Genomic DNA, 22708 nt, shown 5'->3' with positions numbered 1-22708 from the left:
TACAGATACTACTTGGAACTTGCCTGCTCGATTTGACTGGTCAATCATAGGCTGTACTATTCTTCTTCTGGCATTAATAAACCTGCAACAGAATACAAAGAATAGAAGTCCTTTCATCAGCTTGCTTCTGTGTTTTGAGAACACCTCTGCTTTAAAACTGACAGGATTTTAGCGTGGTGCGACAACGTGTTTTGCTTTGCGTTGCTTTTTTATAAGAGTATAATTTCACTTTAAAGGATTTTCTTCTAAGTGATCAGAAATTGTAACCAGTAACATGCTTATCTTACTAGCCAGCTTAAAGCTGGATTTGCCAGAAGGCTTTGAACAAGAAAACATGACCGAAAACTTGTGTTAAAAGACAATTGTTGCTTTAACGTCTTCGAGTGGCTCGGAACCTGGTTAAAGTTCACAGGCTGGGAATCTTTTTTTTTTCCCTTTCCATCCTAGGGATCCAGCTACCCTTGCAGCTGGCCATAAATGAGGACCAGGCTTTGCCACTCTGTGCTTTCACAAGGTATCGTTAGGTCAGCAAAGCCATCAATTAGGCTGTCTGAAGTTTTATCACCAGCGCAGCGGCAATAAGTGCCGGCCCAGAAAGACTTCTGCTCTTCTGCAACTCCTGCGGTTGGCGCCTGTAAAGGCGGGGGTCGTTTGGAGGTCAGTGCCAGCTGGGGCCGACCTCTGCGGCCGAGCGGGGACACCCCGTGCAAGGCGACCGCCCGCCCTAAACTCAGGCACTTTTCAACTCCTTAGAAACCCCCAGTCGCAGGTACATGTGGTTAATATTAGGCCCAAAATAACCTTTTTTTTTTTTATCTCAAACCGGGGCGGTTGCCGAGACTTTTGAGCGCTGGTAAAGGCAGTTAGTTGGCTGCAGAGCCTGGATTTAATTTTGCTGGTAATCCAAAAATAAGTGCTTGCATATTTCTTATTAGCTTAATGCGCAGCGATCCACATCGGCACAGGCTAAGCCAAATTAATTTCCCTAAAATAATTTAAAAACTTGCCTATTCACAGCATTTCTTTCAAAATGGGCAATTTTCTATCACTCAGGAGCCACGCTTGTTTTTGTCCCCCCTCTTTGTGTTTGAGAACACTTTGGAGCCTTAGCGCAGGTTTTGTGTGCTATTTCATAGCTCAGGCTTTCGGCTGGTGACCCTTAAGGAGTGTTAATGAAGTCGAATACTAGTGTTTAATCCTCTTCAGAAATACTAACATGCCCATCACCCAAAACAGCCTCCAATAATTGCCATTGGGCCCAATCCAACGCCTAGCAAAGTCTTTCAGTTAACTGAAAACTAAGTTCATCTGCTCATTTAGTAAATTGCTAGCCTTTATGTAGCATCAACTCCGCAAGGCCTTTTGTCGAGCTTCCCTCCCTCCCTCCCTCCCTCCCTCCCGCCCCCCGGTTAAATTCCTCTGCAGATAAAAAAAGACAGTGGCACACCTTTGAGTGCATCTTCCATAATCACAGTTGTGGAAATTTCATTAGACAGATGCATAAATGCTACAAGTAACACTAAAGGGCTCTTTTGCATCTCTCTGTTTACATCCAAAAGACATTCTTTATTCTTTAGTAAAAGTATAATTCAGTTGTCAGAAATGTCATCCTGCCTCAGAATTAGTCATGACTTCAGGTATTAAAATAAAAACTCAGACACAGTCGATGTACTTGTTTATTCCCTTCTGACTGCAGCATAGCGAAGGTATCTCCTACCCCAGCGCTGTGCTTTCGAGGCGCGTTTCCATCCTCAAAGACAAAGGTCCCTGATAGGTCTTAATTCACTGAGCTACTTTCCAGTAATGTTACCGCGCTGACCAAATGGAGCCTGACCTGAACCTCCTCCATCCCGCGCGCCTTTTATCAGCTAAAGTTAAGGCCAATAGAGATTAACAGGAAAGCCTGATAAGACTGTTTTCCCTTCTCCTATGAGCTTCTAATGGTGTATACAGATGGCAAGGTTTTAAAGAATGGAATGAACGCTTATTTAGGCCTGTAAAAAATCACAGACAACAGAAACACCCCCCCACACGCACACACTTTCCGTCTTACTAACCCCTTTTCTTCAATCAGGCCACTCTTCAGAGAAACCAAATTGCTTTTTCGTTTTTTATTTAAACCCCAACCACTTTTATTATTTACATCTGGTGGTCCCCTTATTTATGTCCCTCTCCACTTCCCTGCACACACACCCCGGCTCACAGGGCTGCGAAGCATTATGGGCCTTGGCTCTCAGCGGGAGAACTCGACACTGTCTTCAAACAAATAATTAAGGGGAAGGTTAAAGGTTCACCCAGAGGTCATATCTTTGGATACTCCTCAGAAAGTTTACATTAGTAAGAAATGGGTGCCCTCTGAAGTGTTCTTTCAATGGGCTCGCACAACAAGGCAGAGCATTAAGAAAATTTTAAGTCCTGAAGGGTTTCAGGTGACAACTGCTTTACCTCTGTGAGCATGCAGATTGGGATACTCCACTCCAGCCTTACATGTTCGACAGCCACCACAGAGTAAGCCTTTCCGGACGGGTGTTGAAAACCCAGTCTTGCCCAGCCATTCACTCTCAGAAGAGCTTGGCCTTATTTTATTCCGCTGATGTGAATAAAGCCAGCCTTGCACTGTGAACTCCACACAGAGGCAATTCACTAGTTGTTTTGGAAATGGGAGTTAAAGCCCTAATAGTGAGTCCCCACATCTTTGTTTCCCTACAGAAAAAAATAGCAATAAAAGTGATCACATTTGTCCAGTAAAACTTGCAAAAAATAGCACTGGGGCTTGATTTCTGATTTCATTATTTCTCCATTTTTCTTTTGCACATGTGCATAACTGCAGGTGCAAATGATGTCCTCTAGACCAGCAACACTTTGTCTGAAGAGAAGATACACTGTCATGCACTTAGAAAGATATAGGAGCACAGAGGCTTTAGGCATCCAGATCATTTTGAAATTCCATTTCTACGGCTCCTGTGAAAAATCCTGTCCATAAATGGCATCAGTTATACCCACCGATGGGTATGACTGAAAAATTACATAGGAAATTATCTATATTTGCAAAATTGCAGGTGCAAAACAGACATACATTTCAGGTGAAGCTAAAAATCAGACCCTAGTTTCACTATCAGTAGCTACATCACGTAATGCATCAGCACAACTGGTAGACAAGGGCACAGAATGCAGTGTTTGTGGATTATTATTTATTCTTTATACTGCCCCATAAATATGCACAGTGCATAACAGAGACGTAGAAACCATAGTCCCTGCCCTAGCCTTTACATTTTTTGAGAGTTATTTTTTTAATCCCGTAGGGAGCCAGTTCCAAGGCCAAAGTAAAGCAAAATACAGCCCTTTGCACTTCAGTTCGTGTGTTGCAGAAACACCGTGACGTTATTTTGGCACAAATGTCTTCAAAAGGCATTAAAAGACAGGTGAAAAAAGAGAACACCAATGCCAGTATTTCCAGCATTATTTGGAACCCTGTAAAAGAATTCACAGCTCCGCTCCTGAAACTAATTGCCTGCCTTGTTCATACCCTTCACCCAGAGGCCACAGATTGAATGGCCTGAAAAGATGAGTAAAATCTATCCCCAAGACATGGATTTCTTTGTTACTCTTCTATTAATAGTAATTCTTATTATTTGGATGACAGCAGCAGTTAGAGGACCCAATGAAGCTCAGTCTTACTCCACCCCATGCTGCACAAGCACACTGTCCAAGAGAACTCGGGTTCTGAACAGATTTCCAGGCAAAGCCTGGGGGAGAGGAGACGCCTTCTCCCTGCTTGCAAAGGGGAATGGAGACAGAAGGAGATTAAGTGACAAGGCCAAAGTCATACAAGAGATCTTTGGCAGAGCCACACACCCAACATAGATTTCCTCAGTCCTCTTTCAGCGCTCCTACAATCTGCTATCCATATGCTATCTTTCCTTTGTTCCCCAGCTTAGCAGTCAGGCACACTGGCAGGGGACTGCAAAGAGAGCTCACATTGCCACTGTTTGTGCCTTACCTGCTGTGTAGATAAAGAGGGGTCATCAGCCTCCAGGGCTGTGTGGCGATACCTTCACAAACTCTACATTCATATGGTGCTCGGTCCTCATTCCAGAATGATAAATGAGGTGTGTAATGTTGAGAAATACATGTCATTGACACAGTGCATTTAATGAAAATCTCACTTCTAGCATTTTGCAAATGACAGATTACTGACCTCGCTTATTCAAACAATAGCCATTTGAATCAAAAGAAGGTTTTTTGCATCTTGTATTTTTCTTTAATTGCTACCTAAAGCAGCCACATATATTTCCTATAGCCAGAGTCTGTCTTTCTCACACAAGTAGTTCCAGTAACTTTTGTGGGACAATTTATGAAAGCACAATGAACAACATTTGGCTCAAAATGCACAACAATATGGACTTTGAAAAGAAGTAATTTCATTTTTATCTGCCTCCAGCAAAAAACAGTAGAGCAGTAAAGGTATACTAGTGAATATGCAGTGTAGTCTGGTGATTTGGTAGCCCTAGTCCTAATTGGTTCCTACCATTGCTAATTAGCATGACAATATAATCTAAATATATGCATTTAATTGCATCTCTTCAAATACAGCCTTGGTTTTCTTTGTCCAAAATAAACATGTATTCTGTATTTTACAGGAAGTCCTGTAATTAATCTTCTTTATATTTTTATCATATTTTATCTTGTCGTATCAAATGACGTTAAACTCATATTTATATAATACATTTTATTTTTATAATAAATAATGTTTAGACAAAATTGCAGAGAGATATTTCTGCAAAGTGCAAAAGAATAAATAGCAAATAGAGATCTCTTAGTCTGATTGTTCAAATCTGGCACATTCAAAAAGAATTTTGTTGTTGTTTCCACTGTCTTTTTTATACACACTGTACATGTATTTCAAAACACAGTGACCACTCCATAACTGAATATGAGTAAGATTAGTTCTTGAAATGAACTGTTAGTGGCTGTACTGATTTGTAAACTGCATTAGAAACATCCAGCTTTAGTTTATGGCTACCATGGAAAACTCACTTTAAGTACATAGGGTCACAACAGGTCTTGTTTCAGGAGGGTGAAGTGCATGAAAGCTTAGGAAGCTACAATTCACCCCCAGCTTGGGGTCTAATCTGAACTCAGGCAGAGAGTGGTATTTAACTCCAGCCACTCGTCTGTATGTCCAGTATCTTCTGTGAGATGAACTGGTGCAAAACTGAACCAGTCCCCCACAGCAGAGTCAATTGCTCCTTCTGGGAAACTGAGGAACACCATGGAGCCACCACGTACTACTCAAAACTTTTTTTTCAGTATCAGTCTTCAATCTGGATTTCCACTTAAAATATCCATCCCAGAAAATGAGGTGTTAACATATTGCATTCTTTTAGCAAGCCAGCCACTGCATAAACGGGTTCTCAATTCTTTATGTGAAAAACAGAAAAATAAACAAATTTGTGAGACGAATTCACAATAGTTCTCTAAAACGACTAATGACAAAGTTTTGACTCAATTCAGATTTTATCCCAAGAAGACACTTCTGCTCTTTCACTTGAAAAGAACAGAGATACTGAACAAACAGTCAAAGGCTTAGTCATAGAAATAATAAAAATAACAACAATATCAACAATGATGTAGGGTTACAATTGTTTATCTTCTGGTATCTGAATATAAAGCCTAATTTTCAAAACTTTTAGGTACTTGGAGGAACACTCTAGCAATATTTTTCAAAAACCTGCCAAATCTAGATGAGAAGCTTGGCTCTTATTAAACCTAGGTAAATGGGAGCTGAGCTTGATGAATAAATGAGGTTTAAGCACCTGTTTGAATGTTTTACTGAGTAAGAGCCTAAGAATGCATTCTAAAAAATAATCTAAATGTTTTCACCTTGGATGGGAAAATAAATTTTTGTCTAAATGATATGTCAGTATTTGGATTATGTGTTTAGCTCAAGAGCATATACTACATTGATCCCTTGTTGCCCAAGAATGCCCTAATTTGGAAGGGAAAATAACCAATGAAATATTATATCTAAGTCACAAAAAATGTTTTCATAAGTAACATTGAAAATTACTTCTTTCCCAGGCTGAAAGAGTAATTTCAAAAGTCTTGAACAGATCAGAGCAGTCTGAAAGAATGCATTAGAAAAGACTAATTTGCAGAAACACTTTTATCAATGTACAACTCCCCCTGCCTTTACAGCAGTCTTTATCTATCACCCAAACTTTTATCTGAGCAAGTAAAATCTAGTTATATTAGTTTATTTAACTTCTCCAGTATGTATTCTAAACTGACAGAATTAGGTTTAGGTGTCCTTCTGTACGTGTGTGTACAGAAATAGTTGATAAAGTCCTTGTTTATGCTTCACTGAATCTATGCCGCACCTGGTTACCAACTCTTTTATTTGAAGCATTCCTTATAGGAAATTTAAAAAGCTGAGTTAGTCACCTGGAAATGAGCCATCTAAATAAGGCTTCCCTAAGTCGTGAATATTGAGAAATGGAGTTGCTTACACGATTGGTTTTGAGAGGAAGAGGGAGGGACGGGCAGGTTTATTCCCTGACAAAACTTCACATAGTTTTGGACAGCCCTGCTAGAGAAGGGGGGTTATGGGCTGTTTGAACCGACTTTCTTCAGCTAATTTAGACATTTCACATCTGTCAAAGGTGTGATTCAGAGGCCCCAAATCAGCATCCACGTTTGGTGGAGAGAAGGTTCCAGAAGATGACAGAGAGCAACTAAGCTGGGTGCGTGAGGCAGCCCCAGGCAGGCGCTAACCGTCCCGAAGACCTCTGCCGCATCTTGTATGTTTATGTTGGAGCTCCTAGAACTACGTTATGCCACTCAGAGCTGCCAATTGTTGGAAATCATGAATTTGCCCGTCCTGTAACTGTGAGACTGTCCTAAAAAATCATAAATTTAAACAGCGCTCTTCTCTGTGTTTACTTTGTGAGTTTTTTAGTCATTGCGCCACATTTTTAAACTGCCCTTCTCAGCCACAAAATCTAGACACTTACTTGAAAAGATTCTCACGTAACCCTTGTCTCCTGGAGCTGGGACCTCGAGTTAACATGAAATAACTTGAGCCTTCTGATAAAATCATGAGAATTGGCAAGGCGGGCATCTATTCACCTCAGAGAAAATCCGTCTCGTTAAACACGTAACTCTTGGTTACCAGGTTACCTCTTGGGAGTGCGGGGCAATGATCTGGCTCTGCCAAGGCAGGGCCTGGTGCCTGTCACCGGGGGTGCCCGTCACCGGGGGTGCCCGTCACCGGGGGTGCCGGCACTGCGGCACAAGCCCCGCGGAGCTGCCCTGCCTTCGCTCCGCGGGCGGGGGCCCGTCCGCGGGGCCCTTGCCCCGCAATGAAGGCAGACGCCCAGGAGGCCCCAGGCGCCGTCGGGGCTCCCTGGTGCTCCCCAGGAAGCGGGCGGCCCCACCTGCGCCGCGCTGCTTCCATAGGCCTCGCCGAGGGGGCCCGGCGGCGAGGCCGAAGCCGTCCCGCGCTTCCGGGGTGGGTACCCGTACCCAGGGACGCTGGCAGCGGGCGAGCCGCCGCTCCCTGCCGCAAAACTGGGCTCGCCCCGCGTTTCGCCCTCCGGTGGCCCCAGGTGAGGCCTCCCGCTGTGCAGCAGGGCGCCATGAGGTGGGGCCAGAGCACCGCCGCCGGGCCGGGCCGGGCCGGGCCGGGCCGGGGAGCCGCTGCCCCGGGGCACGGCCGCCGCCTCCGCGCCCAGAGAGCCGGGGCGCGGCGTGGCCCTGCTCCGGTGTGACCTGGTGCAGCCGCGGGGGTCGCGCCGCCCCGGGCCGCAGGCAGGCCGTGAGAGAGCCCGGGGGCCCGGGAGCGGGCGGGCACGGCAGCGAGCGCCGAGGCGGTGGGCGAGGAGCAGCCGCGGGTGCCTCGGGGAGGGCGCAGGGGCCCTCCCGAGCCCTCAGTGGAAGAGTTTCGTCCCAGCTTCCCGCCGGGTTCCTGGCGGGGAACAGGCGCCCTTCAGTGCTTGCGATCGCACCTGGAGGCCCACAGCACACACCGGCGGTGGCTGCTGCTCCTTCACGAGCGCCATCAGATTAGTCATATACGGTTATTTATCATGCGCCGTAAAAATGATCTTTTAAAGATACTTGAAAGGAAGGGAGGAGACAAACAGACATACTTCCTTAGCTATTCATATCTCACAGATAAAATGCAAAGTCAATAGACATAAGCTGTAGTATATAACCTCATCCTGTACTTGATTTATTGCAGATGGGAATCAACTAGAAACTGAATCACTTTGAAATTTTTACTACTGACATTAAAATTCCAGGTTTGTGTACATACGTCTTGTGGAGATGCTAAATACAATTTCAGCTAATTTGGCATGCGCTTTGATTTGCTAGCACTTAGACATCCATGTTAAAGGTAGATAACAGATCTCCTATAAAATCCTAAGTAACTTGTGCATTTAAAGATGTGTTAATTTATCATCAAACTCACAGGAAAAGATTTTCAAAACTAATGAGGGTCAAGCATTCTTGGAAACACAGCCAGCTTACCTAGCTTCTTACATAGGAGTTGAGGGGCCTCATTTTAGGTAACTTTTTTAAAAAAACTTTTTTTAAAAAAACTTTTTTTTTTTTTCTAAAAAAGTGTAGTTTTTGAATAATATCACATTGAAGTATTTTACACATCTTTTTAACTTTCATATTAAATTTTTAGCCAATTCTAAATTGACCCAAAAAGGAGAGCTGTCAACAAATTCAACATCTGTTTAACTTCCCTGATCAAATTAGATTAAGGCACTAATTCTACTTCTTACTTTTCAGTGGAAACTACCTAAGTAGCAACTTGCCAAAAATGCATAAAGGTGTTTAGCAATTATGTACTGGGTATGTTTGAAGAGATCAAGGTGCACTCACATGTCCTGTGCTATGGATATCTCTGATTAGCTTGTCATCTACTCTGAAGAAGATGTAGCCCAACTCTCCTATACGATGTAACAGGCCAGCTGTTAGCTGTCTGTCAAGCACCTAAAGTGGACAAGTAGTCCAGGAGCAAAAATGTCACTCCTTTGATCTGGCAAGGAGCAGCTGCTGATTTATAGAGTAGGACTTTGTTCTTCCGTTCTATTTTACTTTCTTTCCTAAGGCAGAACCACAAAATCCAGCAGAAAAAAAAAAAAAAAAAAAAAGTGCCGTTCTCTGCAACATCAACAAGCTCTGACAACTGCAACAGGGTTTTTCTTGGCCCTAACAAAGCTCTCAGGCATCTCCTTTGACGCTCACCTTTTTTTTTTTCTTCTTCTTTTTGCAATGCGGTAGTTATTGTTTAATTCAGCTTCTGTAAATGGAATGGACTGTGGCCAGCAAGCCTGGGGCATAAACACACCTGTATGAAAGAAGCCTTATTGTAGCAACCATCTACAACCAACCTGCACATGCACTACCTGTTCGTGAGTTCAGAAGGAATGTTCCATTTTCCCTGACAGTAAATTTTGCCTTAAGATAACAAATTTTTTGTACCCACTGTCCTGTCTTGACCATGAAGCTTGTACACTTTTTCATTGTTATTAAAATCTGAAGGAAAAAAAAAAATATGTATTTTTCCACCTGTCAACCAGTGGACCTCAGGAAATTGGATCCGAAGAGCCCACTTTAAAAAAAACACAGCCAAAATTTATTTATAGAAACACACTGCCGAAAGTTTGAGAACTACTGATCCTAAAGATGCCTGTTCTGTTTCAGAGACAGTGATGCAGTCGCAGCCACCTCCAGCTTATACTGTTACAGATTCTCCTGAGAAAAAGCATTTTGCAAAACAAGTACTCAGTAAGAAATAGCTTTGATGCAACTAACCAGACTGCGGCACTGCCAGCCCAGAGTCAATGCTCCGTTCAGTTCTCTTAGACTCAGAAGGTGCTGAGCAGATTCTCTGAGGTGATCAGTCACTACACGGGCTGTTAAACTCCTGCCTCACCCATTGGAATAGCAAGGGAGTTTTCCTTTATTTCCTTTTTGATATGTTTTCAAGTTTATTAGCTAAAAAACCCAAATCTGCAGGCCACAAGAAAAGACTGCAGTATAATGCTGCTGAGCGGGAGAGGAGAGTCTTGTGTGTTTACAGATGGGGAAGGGAACCACACAGCAAGCTATGTATTTGACCCTGGTATGCGTCTACGCACATGCTGTGTTCACACTTCTTTATACTGTAACTTTAAAAACAGACAAAAAGGATTACAAAAACAAAGATGGGAAGAGGTGAGGGTGGTGGGGGCGACATCATGACTACAAGATCTTTTGCATATATGTTAGCTTGTGGAAATAAATAAGAACTATTACAGCCAGGGCCCTAAGGGAGGCAGGAAAATGATGATGTACAGGATAGTATAAAATGATATATTAAAAACTGTGCTGTCAGTGGAACAATAGAATATTAAGCAAAAGTCCATAATAATTGGCAGATATTTAGCTGTAGACATCTTTCTCTGGTTGGTGGGTACTAAAGTATACGTGAGAGGAAAGAGAACTAGTTAGGCAATTAGAAGTAATGGGCATAAATAATACACTATGTATAAATACATCCCCCCCTCTCTCATGTTATAGCTCTTATCCAGATACACCTAATCACCTCTCAGTAAGTCATACCTACATACTGGTATCCCTTGTGTTTTGCTCTTTGCACTGTCTGGTTACTGGAGATTCTGTTTATGTAAATCTTTCTCTCTGTAGATGCAGAATCATGTTCATTTTTTCCCTTTAATTATTCCAATACCGGTGGCAAGACTTTATCAAACCAGAGGGTCTAATGGCTTAGTAGCTGAAGATGTGTCAACACCACAGACACCCTGAGACTGCAGCTTGCCATGTTATGGAATACGTGCTCCACAGTGACTGAAGGTATTAGCAGCGCAGGTGTGGGACAGCTGTATTATTTAAGTGTGCTAAAATCAAGAGGTAGTTATACAGATCTTCCTTCCCAGTGTCATACTGGTGAAGCTTTTACTCTGTCTCATCGCATTTTGTGTTCTCTGTATCCCACAGGAATCAGGGGAAAATGCTCTAAAAATGTTTTTATGAGTTTATTAGTATATGAATGTGTTTCATGTATCCTTGTCTTAGTTACTGTAAGCCAAACTGGTTTGGAATCACGGAATGAAAAAATTATAAAACCTCTGTGTAGCCATTTCCTCAGTCAATGACTACATATCCCAGGCTCCCATACTTTCTGACCAGTGCTTCATCTCCCCCAGGGCTCACCTCTTGCTCCCCAGCCTACCTTGCTGGCTCACCAGAGATAATTGCAAAGTGCAGCTGGCAAGTCAGCGATAAAGCTTGCTGGTGCTCTGCAGGGGTCCTAGATGGACAGATATGCTATGATTGAGGACATAATATGTGAATGTTACACCATTTCTTTTCTCTCTGCTGTTTTCATTCTTCTGAACAAGCTAAGGACTGAAACCGAAAAGATTTGCACTTTCTGAAGCACTTGAAAGCTTGGGTTCCCCTGATTTCGGTGCTCAGCTGGCTTACGGGCAGAGCAGAGCATTGGAGGAACCTGTGCTCAAGTGCACCATGTTTCAGTTGTTGTTGGCTTTCCCAGCTTAAGAGAGGGCTATTAATGTATTCTTCTTTTTTCTGTTAAAGGACGGGTAGCTGGAGAAGTCTCTCTTAATGTAGTCACTGCCAGTTAAATCTCTCATGTGAAAATGAAATCATACCATAAAAAGAAACTTGAAACTGAGCGCATATTTCTTCAATGAAAACTGGCCAGTTCTGTAATGTGTTCCACTATCCCATATTTTGCATACAATTGAGATATCTGTTATGAAATGAAACCCAATCTATATATCCTATCTAATATTTATCTTTCTTTATGAGAGTAGTTTGGAAACTCTGTGTGTGATCTTACATAATTTTAATAACTGGTTGCTGATGGATTTCAGTATTAACTCTGACTGTTCTGACTGGTAGGGTGTTGAGGCTTAATTTTCAGGAGAATTTCACTAATTGTTACTTCACTGCGTAGGGGTGAAGGCATCTGAGTATATGTGTATAAACCTGCATTTGAGCCCACAAAACTGGTAATTGCAGGGCCATATCCAGCAATGCTGATCACTTCAGCCTGGTCTAGTAAAGCGCTCAGATGTACAAGGAAAATTTTCAAAATGACCAAGTCTTATTATCAAAATCATCATAGGCCCTGTGAAGCAAATCCTAACGTTCAGTGAAATTCCAAGTTAGAAGGCAACATTAGCAAAGGGATGTTGACACTAATGCCTAAACTGTAGGTGATCTGCTCCCAAGGAAATTCCTGTCTCTGGTTAGATGTTCCAGGAATCGCCAGAAGGTGGACTTAGATCCCTAACTACATCTTTTTGTAAAAAAAACCCAACCAAAAAACACCATCACTTAACATTGAAAGTGCCTAAATTCTTTAGGTATGCAGATTTCTACTCTTTAACACCTCATCCCATCATAATTTTTGCTACTGTGTATATGCGTATTCTAACAGTGAGTTACTTTCTGCAATAACCATGCTCTGAGTTAGAGAAAGACACTTATGTCCAGTCAGAATTCCTGTGGATCCTTTTAGTGAGACAGGCATCCTAGGACAGGTCTGTTCTTTCTTATAACAACACAGATAAAGATCTCTTTCCTTTATAGCTGACACTATAATTATTTGACTATGTATCTGGAAAGAAGGAGATCAAGTTTTGCTTCCCTACCCTGCTTGATTTGGAACAAAGACTTGAGCATAGGTCCATCACATCCTAAAAGAATATCTGAATCACCCAGGTATTCAGTACAGCAAACAAAGCCCTTTCAGTTCTCATTCTGAAGATGTTCCACCTGAAGTAATTATACAGTCATAATTAACCAGTACTAACTCTCACACATCTGAAGTTGGAGCCCTAACCAAGAGGCTATACAGTCAAGCCCTTGTTCATATTTAATTTTGTTCTACTGACTAGTCGTTACATACACAACAGAACTGGCAGTCAGGAGAACAAGAAAGGCATGATAGTGAAGAAGAGTGAAGATGGAGCATTATGTTCAACAGCCCATTGACTGGGAAACTCAACTCACTTGGAACAGTTAAGACATTGATTTAAATCAAGATGAAGAGAAGACCTGCAAACATATATCCTATTTAACAAGTGAATTTTCTAGCCAATGAGCCATTGAGTATAGCACTCCTTCTACCCCATTTGCCTCTTTTACGTAAAGCTTGGTATGGCTGATGTATGACAAGAACTTTGGCTGGATTTGGCCCTTGGGGAGAAACACTGAGGCAAGGCTGACTTTGTGTTGAAAGTTATGTGTCACTCTGGAACATGTTACTGTCTATTTATCACCGTATATGTATTTGTGTTCCTACTCCTCTGTCTTGGAGGTCCTTTCTATATAAAATAACTACAGGCAGGGCAATATCTCACTTTTCAGTACTGCTAGGGTTACACTTCCAAGTTTATCAATTATATCCCATTCTAAGCAGTTTTGTGCATGCTCACCAATGGAAACAAGTGTACACGGACCAAAAAATTTTAGACATCTCAGGACTGGGCAGCAGCTAGGTGTTGATGCTGGAAAATTCAGTGATAGCTAAATATAAAGATAGCTTAAACTAAAAGACTGCAAGGTTTGTGCTTGACGCTCATATGCAACACAAATGATATACATATCTAACAGGTACATATATACTCACAAGGCAATATTTTGTAAAATATGATACACAGATCTTTTATTGTGGCTTAATTGGTTTATAAGCCAATATTATAATAATACTTTCCTAAGAAGTTCAAGCCAAGTTTTAGAACATCTTTAACCAACCTTTGAAGGAAACACAAAATTTAATGTCAATAGAAACATCATGTAAAACAAAAACAGCCTGTGAAAAGAGAAAAAAATGCCCCAAGTTCACAGGCAGCATCTTCAAGCAAAGTGCTTCAGCATTGTGCTTGTGTGCATAAGAATTTTAAAATAAATTTGATAAGAAATTAACTCTAAATAGAATAAAAACAATGTTTTCATTCTAATTCAGTGTCCAAACTGAAGAAAACAGGAGGATAAATGAGTAGATAGAAGAGGGAAAGTTATTCTTTGTTTTTCATTTTGAATTATTGAAATTATCAGTGACGTGTACATTCCTAGGAAAAATACGCATTTTTAATTTGGTAGTGAAAACCCTGTAATACTTAACTGTTTTAGACATCAGATATGCCTTTGTACATATAAACTTGTAAACTTGCATCCGTGTCAAACAGAATAATGAAAGCAACAAAGGCAGACACCCATTCAGATGAACTAGTAAAAGAGAGTTAGTTTCCATTTCCTTTTCTTGATTCTCCCCCAGTTGTTATATTCAGCCTTTCCAATGTGACTATATTATCATCCACAAAATTTTTAGCATCATCGTAATCATAAAAGATATACTTTATATCTTTATAAATCACATGAGGCTTAGCAGACCCTAGTAATGCCACATCTGCTTTAATCCTAGTAAATTCTAGCCTAAGACAACATAGCCTGTGGTGTCTTACCTGAGTTCTCAGAGACATTTCAGGAAATGCATTAGCTCTGTGAATCAGTGAAATAAATACAAACAAATATAGTGGTCAATAGCCAAAGAAAAATGTAGCACTCTAAATGAGTTTTGACAGAAGCCTGAGTTGAAAAATCCAGCTGTATTTTATGTATGTCCCTTAACCACCAATCAATTCTGCTGAGATGAGTGGTCCAATTAGCTGCCTAATTTTTGATGCCTGATACATGTGTTCACAGTCCAAAAAAATCAGGTATCTAGAGGACCAGTCTTCCTTTGGTCCAAGAAACTTGGGTCTACAAAACAATAAATATGAAAACATCATAATGTCAAATTCCACATCCTAATTTGAAACAAAAGTCTCACAGTTCCAAGTAGCTCGTTGCTAGGACAAATTTGATGCAAAGATGTGCAGCTAAGACAGTTGCCTACACTTCATTTTCAGGTGTACTAAATACAGGTAAAAAATTGGTAAGTGAAAATTTTTGTGGGCATATTTTGCATCCAGACTGAAAAAAACCCCATTTTATCCTTCTGCCAAATTTATCCCAAGTGCTACCTAGATCATGCTCTGGTTTTCCAATATAGCGCAGTTCTATAATAACTGCTTAAGCATGCCATACAGTATTAATCTTCCTCATGAACTCAGTCCCAAACCAGTTTCCATGGAGAGAAATTAAGAGGTATGTACAGGCAAAGGAGAAAATATATGGCTAGCCAATGATACAGAAAGGCTCTTTAGATACAGAAAGGCTCTTCAGATGGGAGCTATGGTAGAGAGGAAGGATTTTTCAACTGAGATTGCAGAACTGAGGGGAGGGCAGCATTAGACAGAGAGTAGAGGGGAGAATATGAAAAAAAAAGAAAGAGACATCTATGTTGAAGTAGTTTTGACATTGTTTTAAAAAAGACAATTTTGAAATTGATCCAGAAAAGGATGGTGGAAGGCTGCTGAAGTGCCTAAAGTAGGAGGTGATTTTGATGTGTGTGTGAGAAGGAAGCATCAGCATTTGACACGTTAGGGAGGGGATGAAGAACTGGGATTTAGAGTCCTGGGAGAAGGGGACTACAGTAGTCAAGGTGAGAAGAGATGAAGGCAGAAGCAAGAGAGACATATTGTTGAAGTGGAAATAGGAAGAGAGGCAGACACTGGAGGTGTGAGAGAAAGAGCAACACTATGAAATGCATGTGGATTTTGGGCAGTGGGAATAAACGTGTGAGGAGTCCTAGAGGAGTATAGAGTAAGACTTGTATTTAAGAATGTCTGAGAGAGTAATGTTGCTCTGGGTATGCTGTCAATTTTGTTTGCCAGGTTATAAATCCATCTATATAAAATGATACTCTCTAAAACACAAACTTCTTTTGAACAATGCTCTGTTTATTGTAATAGTTTGTTAGCCAAGCAATCTCTGCAGTAGCTGCAGCTGTGGCTTGTTCCATCTCAACAGTAATTTTAACTCACACAGTCATTAGCATGAAGCTTTTCAAAGTATTTTAAAATGATAAATATACTTTCCTCCCAGTTTTAGAGTTCCATTTTGTTTGAATAGACTGTGCATCCTTTAACATCTAAATAATTTGCCCTGAGAATCATCACAACATAGCTACACTTTGGAACACAAGATGTGAGTATGGTTTTTATCAAAAAAGATGTAGCTTTGAACGGTTGATGATTATCTATAATCAGTACCTTCCTCCATAATACAGTCCAAAGATCCAAGTCCTGAAATAGTGTGCGTCTGTGGGATAGGGTGGCCACTACATCTCATGAGTTGTTTAATCCTCACTGTTGTGTGCGGAGCACCAAGTAGGCTTTTACTTATGACTGCTTTAAACAGTGCCTGCCTGCCCTACGACTTTCCAAAAGACCCCAGGATGAGTTTAGCACGATAAAGAACTTGATTTCTCCAAGCAACAGTCATTCAGACTGACAGCACCCATTCATTTACTGGAGACTAAACAAAATATATAAAAAAAGGGGGGGAAAAAAGACTCAACTGTTGGACTTACTGACTCCTGAAAGGGCAGCTACACTATCATTACCACCAGGCGCATACAACCTGAGGTTGATATTGGCCTACTTAAAATTACTATTTGCTATGAAGTGTTGGCAAAGCAATTTATAAAATGATGGGGTAAAAGTAAGAGAAGCCTCATTAAAAGCTTTTTCTTTCCTTTAAATGAGAATGAACAGAGTAGGACTCTCTTGAGTTTGACCCACTTATTACCTTTGTACATTTGTCTTTATTAACATATATTAACTGATTAGATTTCCCTTAGAAGTAATTGTGCATTGTTATATAATTGTATCATTGTGGCTTCTTATCGGGGAAAGGTATTACATCCAAACACTTAGAGCAGATAAAACCAGATGGGTGTATCTGTTTGTCCATCCATCTGTCCACTCAAGAAGCCTTTGGGTATTTTTAGAGAATTTAAAGCAGTGGTGCAAGTCATAATAAAAGGGGCATTTTTAAGAAAGAAAATACACTTAATTAAATAGATGTCAAAATTATTTTATTGTCAACATCCACAGTATCCATGATACAGTGATGTTGTGTAACCGTTCCTATGGAATACTAGTTCTCAGAACCATAATGAGTTGCTATTAGAAAAAGCAGGGACATATTATTAGTATCCCCACAGAGTTATCTTCTAAATTATTTATACTTGCAACACTTTCACATAATGGCAGTTTTAAACTCAAGCAAACAAAGCAAACCACACAATAAAGAGAGGGGAAGAGAATTGTACAGAAACCCTTTCTGAATGCATGTAGTTAGAAAGGCGAGTCAAACAAACTAATCAGATTTTGTTTCCTACTCAAATCCTCATGAGGTTTGCAATAGACAGCATCAAAGCTTTTTGGGGTTGTGTCACCTTGATAAAGGATTGAATGGCACTGTATCTGTTTTATCTCTCACATCAAAAATGTAAAGGAATGCAACTTTATTTGTCTGGTGCAAGTTTGCTTATTGTCTTTGAAATTCCACAGTGGACCCTCCACAAAAAGCTTAGCTATCAGAAGGGTGCAAATAACACTAGAGCCTTGAGTTACTCTTACGTTCATCCCCTAGGCTATGGTGTTAAGTTTGCACAGTAGCTGGGGGGGGCAGCAGGGAGGATTGTTGTTTTTATGCAAACTTAGCATTGTGAATTACTGATTCTACTTTCCACACTTGCTTTACTAATACACAGTGTAATGATTAACACTTTAGGAGTCAACAATTTTCAGAAAAATTGAGATGGGGTGCCTTTTTAAAAAAAAAAATACAACTTCAGCCAAACCCAAGTCTGCTCATTGCAGAAAGGATTTGGGTGAAATTGAAGAGAAAATAGCTCAGACTGAAGGCTCTAACAGTCCCCTTCTGGTCTTAAACTGCATTTATGAACAGACAAAGATCATCCTGTTCATTTTCCATTAACCAATCTATGAAGTTTTGTCTTAACCATCAAACCAAATTCCAGCTGAAATCACTGTCATATTAACTTACTGACCAGCTAAATTTGGTTACCTTAAGAACACATTTCTACCCCACAAAAAGGGAGAAAAAACATATGGCATGTTTCCCCCCCGCCTTGTAAAAGGAGAATAGCAAAATATTCTCAGCTTTTTGTCAGTCACAATATAAACAGGTTTTAGAAATATTCAGTTATTCAGTGTGCCTCTTTTTCTGGACATTTGGATGAATGTACCCAAAATAAACACAGAATGAAAACGGTGTCCTTCTTTTTAAGCAAAATGACCCTTACATGTACTAAAAACCTTATTTGCCTTATGCTACTTTAGTTGCACACCAGCACCCTCATTGATTACCGTGGAGTTACATTAGCTTAAAATTGGAGTAACTGAGTAGTGGATCAGGTCCTATAGTTAGACATATGTTTTCCACTAGATAATGGCTACTTATATATTTATGAATTTTAAAATGCTTTTCAATTCAACTATCATTGTTACTATGTGCAGGAAGTAAAGAAGTAAATTGCAACCAAGCTTTCAGGGGTTTATTCCCTCATGAAGCACTTGTATTGCTAGTGTCAGGGGAGGGCAACTGTATGGTGCCCTCTACATAATAAATGACACTGTTGAATATTCTTAAAGTAACGTCTGTGTGTGTGTGGTTTTAGGGACAGAGCTATTATCTGTTGGGTTTTACATTCCTAAATATTATGCCATCATTTCTTTAACCCAGCTTCATGGAAAGTTTCAAAGAGGTTTAAAATAATTGGTACTCAGATCTGTACTGTCCTGATCATCCATAGAAACAGTGAGTACTCACAGGACGATAAACAGCTTTCAGGCAAATGTGTAACTCCAGTGTCAATTGGAGTTATGCGCAGAGACTCAGAGCAGAAATAGTATATAGCTCTCCGTTCCTGAACATGACAGTCATAATAAACCTTAACCTCGACATTCCCTGCTTTCCTCAACCACAGCTAAAAATGCTACACACATTTATACCATCTAATGAACCAGACATTAAAAGGAAACCACAGATCTATACCAATAGATTATCAGGAAGAGAAGTGTGAAGTGAATGCTTGGTCATTGTAGTATCATGGTAGTTACAAAGAGGAAAGACCTAATACATCATCATTGTCATCTGTCAGCAAGAGTAGGGGATAATCTGCCAATGGAGGTCCCACCAGCTACTAAAATAACAGCTTGTAAACTGGATAGTACAAACACAATGCAAAATCCTAGGGGACAGAAACTCAGCCTCACCATGGTGAACCTGGAAAGAGAATGATGGATGCTTATTTTACTCTTCTTTGGTGGCAGTACAAAGGAAGGACAGACTGTGGATTGAAGTAGGGGTTTGGGTTCGAGTGAATGGTGTCTGGTTTCTGAATCTCTGACATATTCTCTTCATTAACGTGTAAACCAATTAATTGTAGATTATGATCTGACTATGAAAAGAAGTGATAGGGTATAAGACTTGCTCTTTCAGAAGCAAATAAGTAAAAAAAGAGTAGGAGTGAGTGGAGTTTAGCATCGACTCCTTTTCCACCCACACCTCCTTCAAGCCAGGGAAACAACCAGCACTGAAATGATAGCAACCTATAGTGGATGTTGGTCAGTAATGAATACATATCACCGTAATGAGCAAGGGCAAAGTAGGAAACTTCTTTTGCTATGCCTCAGAGACATATTCCATGCTATTCCTACAGTTTTACTAATAATCAAGCCCTTAGTCTACCTGACGCTCAGCTTCCTATCGGTTAATGATATTAATAATTATTTCTTCTCCATCTCACCTCTCATTTTCCTTATGTTGTCATGATACATTTTCTACTGGTTTTGAGACAATTTGACAATGAAGGGCACAAAAATATCTAATATATCCATGCCTCTACACTGCAGAGGATTTACTTCCCTCTGATTGAAATTCTGATGATGGCTGAGGGCCTGATTGCATTAGCTACAATTACTAGAGTCTGGTTTACAATTTGTTCTGCAACTGTTATTCACATGTAACTTTTCAGAAGTCTTTCTAAGATTATTTTTTTTTATGTGGGATAATTAGCCCGATATTTAAGAATTCTAATCTCATATAAATGCTCAATCAAAACACATATTTTCCTGTGAGCTAAAAATGCCTGGATTTCAGTTTTGATTCTCAAAAGAATGTTATTGTTCCTGCAGGACGTGCAATGAAACATAAAAGAGCACTTTACCTCACCATTTGAATTGGATTTTTTTTTCTTTTCTTTTTTCTTTATTTTTGAGTGTTTAATTGATTATTATTGTCCAGGGTTTTGTTTTTTTTTTTTTTTCTTATCATCTTCATCTTTTTCTCCTGTAAGTGTGGATTTACTGCTGTTGGAAAATCTACAAAACCAATGTCCTCATTCTTTGCTTTTGATTTAATATATTTAATTTCTAAATAAAAAATAGATGGTTTCAATTTCAGGACCCACTCAGTTAGTGGTCTCTCTTAAGGGATTACTAAAGAGGATGTCAATTAATTCTGACTGTATGTGTATTCCAAGACCCACGAATTCACCTCTCACAAGCCACAAAACAAATTCTGGTAATTGACTTCTGGCAAGTACTGATACAAACTGGACTGGAACTCAGGGCTGAAATTGCAGATGTTTTGGTTTATGAAATACTTCCTTATCCATAAGATAAACACTGTACCAAAGTGGTAGATGGACAAATTACTATGTCCTCATGACTCTCTAGGTTAATGCCTCCCTCAGAAAAGGGGGAGGAAAGAGAAAGATTTTAAAAAAACTCCCAATAAAGAATCTCTTACTTTGCAGACAGCGAGAAGAAATCCAAGCTGACAATCAGAAAGAAGAGAAAAAACCAACCACTGAAAGTGGGAGGGCACAACATACAGATAAAGGAGAAACCTACTGTACTTCTACAGTGTGCACAGAGAAGTGGGACACCTGAAGTGTTTAGTTGTTTTTTAAATACATTTGAGGGCAAACCCACATTTTGTATTGAGGAAGCACAACTTAAACCAGAGCACAGTGAAATGTGGTATCTTCACTATTATGTTTGAATAGGAGTTATTAGAGCCCCTGGTTTAAAAGAGAATGTTGATATAGACTTCAGAAACTGTGGTAACAAGCAAAACAACTATTTTTATCTGCTTATGATGAGGAAATATGTAAGCTTCTGTGCATTTTGGTTCACCTCAGCTCTAGTTTTAATCCAGGCCTATTTCCATGGATTTCTTTTAAATATATTTCCTATTAAGCAAATAAACTTGAAATTCTTCATGACAGGTGACTCATATGAAGACAGATCCCATCAGCTGTGTGATGAAGTGAACACCATGGAGGGGAATAGCAAAGTCAATCCACTTTGGCTTCTGGTGAAAGAAGCAACCTGCCAGAGGCCAACAAAAGAACAAGAGGTAGAACTGAGCTGAGGTGTCAGGATCCAACTGTTTTCAGGAACCTAGTTCTAGGCCTATCACAGGAATAGTAAGTCTGATTTTCCCCATTTTTTCACTGTGTAAAGTCTCTCAACATCTACAAAGTTTCTCTTCGTTTATTTTGAGGCAAGAAGAAGTGTCATCAGACCAGTATCTCCCAAAATTTCATATCATATTTTACAGGACGTAAGTTGCAGGCCCAGTCATTTCTGGGTCCTGGAGGAAAGATATGAGTAGTAAATATCAATGCATCCATTTTCTTTTTCCTTTAAAGAAAACTGTTTTATATATTTGAATATTATAAGTAAACAAGTTGTTTAAAACAATCGTTATTTCATTTCCATGCCATTTTCCTTAACCTGGAAATTCACTGCAGAAGTGTATGCCAGAGCACGATCTGATTTATCTGACACAGATGATATTTGTGTGTTTTACAGTGAATGGAGAAAGAATCTTGGTGCCCTTTTCTGAGCATGCCAATGCAAGCAAAGAGTACTGTGTTTCCACTGGTACAATTCATGTTTCAGGGAGCTTGCATTCCCTTAAACGACTATTTCCTGGAAGTAAGTTGCTGTGCAAAGTCAGGGTCAGAGTAGACTGTTAGGGACCAAGCATCAAGAAAACATGGGTAGGGGCATTGTTGGAGGAGAGTCTGTGGGAATAAGTATCATTTCCATAGTTGTATACCCTGTATTACTACTGAACCACAGTTCATTTGAATTGGTAAATGGTAAAGTCACCAAATACATGAGACAGTTCATATGGCCTAAATGGACTGGAGTATACAGTCACAAAATCTGTGCCCTGGGGTCAACATAAAATGCCTATATCAGGTATATGTTTTGGAGTATGGCTTACAGATGTCTCTCTGGATTTGCATGCTGGTGAAGAGTATTGAGGACTGTAACACCTCCATGGTGTTACAGGTGGTACTGCAGGTATGTGCAGTCATTTGCTATTCTCTGCATGTCATGACATGTGCATAAAAGAAATGAACAGAAATTGTGCTACAGTCCTTCAACCAGGCAACAAAGGTCCTTTCCTTCCCAGTTTTCAGGAAACTGTGGTATCTGTATGTATTGTCCTGCAAATGCTGTTTGAGTAACTTACTGCAAGTGCTATTTGAGGACTGAGTCAGAATTCAAAATTGAAATCTGTGGAAAAACTCCAACTCACTTCAGCAGGCTTTGAAACAGGAACATGGACAATCTGAAGGAGAGACTAGAGGAATGAAACCACTTTGAAAATCTGCAAGCCCCCAACCACTGCCTTACATTACCTACACAGTGACTTT

General features: G+C 40.2%; 1 protein-coding gene across 6 annotated transcripts in view; it reads right to left on the bottom strand.

Annotated features, from left to right (window-relative positions):
* The window catches only part of MEIS2 (Meis homeobox 2), a 172984-nt gene that overhangs the window by 6520 nt on the left and 143756 nt on the right, over nucleotides 1-22708 (bottom strand). For 4 of the 6 annotated variants that reach the window (XM_074824507.1, XM_074824508.1, XM_074824505.1 and 1 more), the window contains one exon: nucleotides 24-82. In XM_074824507.1, the coding sequence (XP_074680608.1) occupies nucleotides 24-82 (59 nt within the window). Of the gene's footprint in view, nucleotides 1-19; nucleotides 83-22708 lie in introns of all 6 variants that reach the window. The other 2 variants (XM_074824509.1, XM_074824506.1) reach the window with 1 other exon arrangement.

Source organism: Strix aluco, chromosome 4 (assembly GCF_031877795.1).
Source record: "Strix aluco isolate bStrAlu1 chromosome 4, bStrAlu1.hap1, whole genome shotgun sequence".
Taxonomy (NCBI): Eukaryota; Metazoa; Chordata; class Aves; order Strigiformes; family Strigidae; genus Strix; species Strix aluco.
Note: the sequence above shows the minus strand (reverse complement) of the source record. Positions and strands in the feature narration are given on the sequence as shown.